This window comes from Sinocyclocheilus grahami, unplaced genomic scaffold (genome assembly GCF_001515645.1).
Source record: "Sinocyclocheilus grahami isolate Dianchi unplaced genomic scaffold, SAMN03320097.WGS_v1.1 scaffold921.1, whole genome shotgun sequence".
In the NCBI taxonomy this organism is placed as follows: domain Eukaryota; kingdom Metazoa; phylum Chordata; class Actinopteri; order Cypriniformes; family Cyprinidae; genus Sinocyclocheilus; species Sinocyclocheilus grahami.
The window spans coordinates 168,384-174,596 of NW_015506100.1; the positions used below are offsets into that span (position 1 = coordinate 168,384).

The 6,213-nt window shown below is 40.0% G+C and overlaps 1 protein-coding gene across 1 annotated transcript in view; it reads right to left on the reverse strand.

Annotated features, from left to right (window-relative positions):
* syn2b (synapsin IIb) overlaps positions 1-4,704 on the reverse strand; it is a 36,528-nt gene extending 31,824 nt beyond the window's left edge. The window contains exons 1-4 of the mRNA XM_016249327.1: positions 4,672-4,704; positions 3,491-3,582; positions 689-845; positions 320-409 (exon numbers count right to left, since the gene is read on the reverse strand). Coding sequence (XP_016104813.1) covers positions 320-409; positions 689-845; positions 3,491-3,582; positions 4,672-4,704 — 372 coding nt within the window. The remainder of the gene's footprint in view (positions 1-319; positions 410-688; positions 846-3,490; positions 3,583-4,671) is intronic.
* Positions 4,705-6,213: the final 1,509 nt, after the last annotated feature.

Here is a 6,213-nt window from a genome sequence, read left to right on the forward strand (position 1 = left end):
AACATATGAGAGTGGAGTGACCTCTTAAATCTAATGAGGAGAATGGGGTTCCTCTTATGTTTCTACATAGCTCCGTTTGACAAAGGTGCTGTATAGCACTTAAAGTGGTTTCCCTATGATTACAAGCCAATGGACCACTTTTAGTGATATTTACCAGCACTTTTGTTTAAATTGCATATAAATTAATACATAGTATACAAATAACCAAAGTGCCACATATGTTGTTCTTTATCAAAATCAATAGCTTGTCATACTTGGTACAAAAAATATAGTTGTTTCAAATCAAATGAAATGAAAGGCAAGGTTGTCTTGTACTTACCATGTCCCTGTAGTTTGAGTAGAATGTCTGATCAACAAGAGGGAATTTATCTGCTCCCAGTTTCTTGTAGATGCTGATCAGTTGAGAAAACTAGGAGAAAACAGAGACTCAGTCTGGATGCAAATTTTGGCAATAATAGATCTTGAAGTGTTAAAACTGTCCTTTAGTGTCCATGCCACAACGTGGTCTGATCTGAACACACAATTATACATTTTTACAAAAATGTTTAAAAACGGCATATGTTCAATCTTGTCGCACTGTGAAGTAGCCCCAGAAACCGATAGGAAGTTTTAATGCTCCTCACATTGACAGGATTTTAATAAATTAAAAAAAAAGAAAAACACTGTACAAAACGAAATGTCTACTCACAGCCCATGGCTTGTCACAGAGGTTGTAAATGGACTCCAGCGAGTTGACGCTGGGGATCCCGGCATACTGCAAACCGATGATTATATTGCGGAAGTCTTCATTCTGTGCCATGCTATAAGCGTGCTGTCGCACCAAGACAAAGTCAGGCTTGAAGGACCTGTGTGAATAATAATAATATATCGAGAACAGAGCAAAAGTGTCAGTCTATTATCTGTTTAACATTTTAAATGAGTAGTGTTTAATCATGTATGTACTGTGTTATAATATAATAATCCTACTGGCCAAAACCACATTTAAAAAATAACTAGTTGCTTCTTTTAAAAATATAATTAATAATAAATAGATTTTAATGTCAACAGATAATATATTTTAAAGATGTTCCTTTAAAGATAATCATGAAGAACAATTGAATTATTTTCTGTTTCTCGACATTCACTTTCTTTTACTGTAATCACCTCAGACTATAACTCAGGGCTTCATATAGATTTCAATATATATATATAAGAATACTGTCTTTTTGTCAACACTGTCAACTCTGTGATTATAATAAATTAGACCGAGCTGAAAATCTGCTCAAAAGCATTCTGTGGTTTCAATTCATTCATTCAATGTTTATTACTGACACTATTCAAAAAGCCGTTTTTGATTGTTTGTTTGTTTGTTTGTCTGTACATAAAGTTAAAATAATAATAATGTTTTGGGAGTGAGTTTGAAAGAGACCAGAGAAAAAAAGAGAAAATAAATAATAAAAGATGAGACGGATGAGTTCGCTACGAGAGAGATGGCGATCGGAGACACTCCTGACACTTTTCTGCTCCGATGAACAGAAAGTCTTTCACTGTATTGGGATTTCGACATGAGGAAAGCATGTTGTTCATATGATGCTATGATGTATAATATTAGAAACTGTATATACATACATTTTCTTAAGAAAATGTGAGTGCTTGATGAGGCCAGACTCAGCACTGCTTCTGTGTTCTGCGTGACTGAAAAGAGAGCCATGTCTGTATGATGCCGCAGAGTTGAGATATGGTATGGCTTGTTAATGTTGTTACACAGTTGCTAGGGTTTTCTAAATAGGGCGTTGCTAGACAGTTGCCATGGAGACATCTGAAGACTACTGGCCAGTCTGAGTCAAAAGAGTCATCCTCTCTATGTCTATCCTCTCTAAAAAAAAAAAAAAAAAACTCATTCTGATTCTGATGTTCTGATCCAGAGATAGTCCTCTCATCCTTTTTCAATGGATGCTTATGAAATGGTTGCTAAGGTGCTGTAACTGGTTGCTAGCAAGTGGCTATGAAGTTATGTCACTACTTATTGCTTATTGTCAAAAAAGCCCACACTTGAGCCTCTATGGCTTTCTGATCCAGATATATGACTTCAAAATTTGGTTCCAATGTTAAGCCTATGGGACTTCTTCACCTAGTTTTTTTGCCCTCCGATCACTTAAAAGTCATAGCACACCTCTCCTTAATAAGATGCATGATTTGACACCTCATTCACACACCTAAGTTTTGTCTAGAAGAATAATAATAAGTATGCAAGAGAATAGTAGTGATGCTTTGCTTCACAAGCACCACTAATGATGAACAAAACATATGCAAAAGTAATAATAATAAAAAAAAGAAAACCAGCATGTTTTCTAGTGTTATGCAAGTGAATTTAAGTCAATATTTTTTAAAGGCAGATGATTGTCTGGTCATATCAACACACACCCACATCAGTACAAGACACATCAAAACCATACTGATGCCTACTCACTCACTCACTCACTCACACACACACTCATTAGGAGTCTCAGGTAATGGGAAAATCCACCCGCTATACTCATTTAAAACGGTGCAAACCCTCCTGCATGAGTAAGCTGCACAACCACAGTGGCATATAGCTCTGCTTATGGTAAGCTGTATTTTGGCTTCCTGTCTTTTTGATGAACCACATTTTGTGGTCATCATGACAGTAAATCACATCAGCCTAAATCTTACTGTTATAATTGGTTTTAACATTTGAACTATGAAACATACAGTAGTTGGGCTTTGTGGGCTTTTACATTAGCAGTTGTTGCAACAGTATTTTTTAACAAATGAGGGCAGTATGCATCAGCAATATTTTTGGTCTATTTACCTGAAAGATAAAGATAAAAATCTTTAATCTTATACAGCAAATGTCTTTAAAATTTAACTTTCAGTTAAGGGCTGCACTAGAGTATACAGTCAAACCAACATTTATTCAGACACCTTCAACATTTCACACATTATCACAGTTTATTTGCTATAGTTTAGAAAATGATAATAAAATATGACAAGAACTCAGAGTTAAACTGTGCCAGAACAAATTCATCTTGATAATGTCAGATAACACTTATGAAAACATGGTCAGGTCAAAGTGTCTGAATTTTTTATCCCAAATTTTTTAAAACAATTTTACTGGTAGTCCACTTTATAAAGAATGTTTGGGTATAATATGCCACAGTTTACTTTATTTTGCTACCCCCACTTACATAAATGGACTATAGTGTCCTGCACCCACTAGTAAAAAAAAAATATATACATGTATATATAAAATTATATCTGGAGTCTGAATAATGTTTGGTTTGACTGTAGATGCAAAGCTAAAACACAAAACATCAGTTTCCCTTAATGCCACATAAGTTACTGTCAGAACAGTTTGCTAGTTAAAAGGTACTTTATGTGGTAACATCAAACTAAATACTGACTGATGGATAAATGCTGAAAACTGCAAAATTTGATGGACTCACGCTGGACTCGCCGCTGTATTTTCTGATGATTATGTTGAACTTACCGAACCACTTTTGTTCCATTTCTGATCACTTGCATGTCCACACTGCATGTGCCATTAGCATGAGCCACAAGGTTGATCTCCGAGAACTCAGCCTGAAACAAAAAGAAACTTACAAATAAATATAGGTTACACTTTATTTGGATAATCCGCATGATAGTCTGATGTTCATTCATGTTTATTTTGTGCTATAACTTGTAGTAAAGCGGAAGAGATTATCGCTCCTTGTTGCTGCTTGAACTCAGGAGGCAGATACAGCGAATTATCATGCCACATCAAAGCACCAAAACGGCATTTAATGTTTGGATTTCATGAAGAAATGAACAGAAATCAAAAGCTGATGATTTGCTTCTTTTCAGAAGTAAAAAATCAAAAAGCTTATTGCGATTTATTGGATGGGAGGCAATACAAAAATACTTAGAGAAGCTTTATTCAGGCATCAACTGAAAGTAGCATAGACTAAAATATAGATCTTGTGGTTTAAGAATCGATATAGACATATTTAAACTTAAAAGGAACATCTGAATGTTCCGGGATATCTAAATTTACCTCACATTTCTTCAATACCACAAATAAGATATATTCTACTAACTATAAGTATCTTTGCAACTACACGTCAACTAACTCTCGTTAGAGCATTAGTAGACTCTTAGATTAGGGTTAGTAGAATAAGTTGCAAAGTTAGTCAGTAGAATGTGTGTTGGGGGACTATCCAAAATAAAGTGTTAGCAGATATTAAGCAGACAGTCTGTTAGTTGACTTGTACTGTAGTTGCAAAGAATAGTCAGCATAATGTCTAAAGTGGACTATTAAAATAAAGTGTACTTAAATATGTTATGTCTGCTGTTATAAACATGACAAGGATCCCAAATACAATATGTATTCAGAATCTTGGTTTGCCCAGTCAAACTTGCAATATTTATTATTTTTCATGTAAATGTCTACTTTTATACTAATTTGTGTTGCCTCTTCAAACAGAAAATAGTCCATAAACTTTCCTTTTTAGAGTCATTGACTCTTATTTTTTTAATAAACATCTTTAATAAAGATATTAATAGTAAGATGTACTGTACATTGTCTTCAAAAGGTTATTATTATCTGCTTGACATATTTTTCTATTGTTAATTATATTTTTTAAAGAAGAAATCGACTAACAAAAAGTAAGATTAATACCATTATTATACCAAACACCTGATAACAGCAGTTCCTGTCTGCATGCAGTTCTGTAGATCCTTCTGAAGAATATCAAAGGCTGAGTGGAGGTGGAACCGGCGTCAGCTTTCTGTCATTCAGCAAAGCACTCTGTGTTGTGTCGGTCACTCTCTCTGTAAGTCTTATTTGGTGTTGTTTGTAGACGGGCGAGTCCTTATCTTCTTCCTCACCTGCCAGATCCAGCGCTCGCTCTCTGGGTTCAGAATCCCATTCTGCGGTTTCTTCCCCCTGGGGAGCGGGCTCAACGCTCCGCCCTGTCTTCCTCCGAGGAGGTTGACGTGGAAAGCGTCGGGGAGGATTTGCCCCCTCAATCGCCCCAGTGCGAGGAGCGGTTGGAGGTGGTTACTCGCGCTGTGGCCAAGTTAAACATCGACTGGCCAGCCAAGAAACAAGCAGAACTGCAGAAATGTAAATTAGATGAGTGTTTTCTGTGGGCCAGGCCACCACCTCTATCACAGAGCCTGCCTTTTTTCCCCGATCTCCACATCGAGATGTCGAGATCGTGGGCCAGGCCATTCTCGGCCCGCCTCTTCATCCCCGCTTCCGATTATTACGGCAATGTTGCAGGGTTGAACGAGCGCGGTTATAGGGCAATGCCTCGGGTTGAACAGACGCTCGCGAGCTATCTGTCCCCTGGTGCGGCATCGTCCTTGAAGGCTCCGGCCTTGCCCTCCAAGCCGCTGCAAACAACTTCAGTGCTGGTGGGCAAGGGGTACGAGGCAGCGGGTCAGGCTGGTGTGTGTCTGCACACCATGGCGGTGTTACAGGCGTACCAAACCGACCTGCTTAAAGAGCTGGATGAAGGCGAGGAGATAAACTCTGATAACATCACAGAGCTCAGGAGGACCGCTGATCTTTCTCTCCGCGCCACCAAAGCGACCGCTCGCGCTATTGGGCGGTCCATGGCAGCCATGGTGGCAGCGGAGAGGCATTTGTGGTTGACCCTGTCAGATATGAGAGAAAAAGGCAGGGTCTTCCTCCTCGACACCCCGCTTGTGCCTTCTGGCCTGTTCGGCGACGCCGTCAACTCCGTTGTCGACAGGTACCAGGAGGCTCGTAAACAAGCGGCGACATTTCAGCGGTTCCTCCCTCACCGCACTCCAGCTCTGGGGGCTGCTGGGTGGGAGCAGCCCCCTCTGCGTACTGGCTCCTCGTACAGGGACACCCAGAAGCAGAGCGTCGCCTCTCGTGCTCCCCCGCGTCGGGACACAACCGTCTGTGTGTTAGTAGCCACGTTCTGGCCGGGCCGAGTATGGTTCTCAGACCTGATTTCCCTTCTCGACTGCTCTCCATGGGACATCCCCATTCCTGCAGGTCCGTTTTTCCGCAGGGCTGACCCACTCCACCCTAAAAGTCTACGTGGCAGCCATTGCGGCCTACCACGCCCCTATTGGTGGACAGTCAATGGACAGACACCCCCTAGTTACACGTTTCCTCCACGGTGCGCTGAGGCTGAGGCCCCCAGTACGATCTCGCGTCCCCCCGTGGGACCTGGCTGTGGTGCTAGAAGCTCT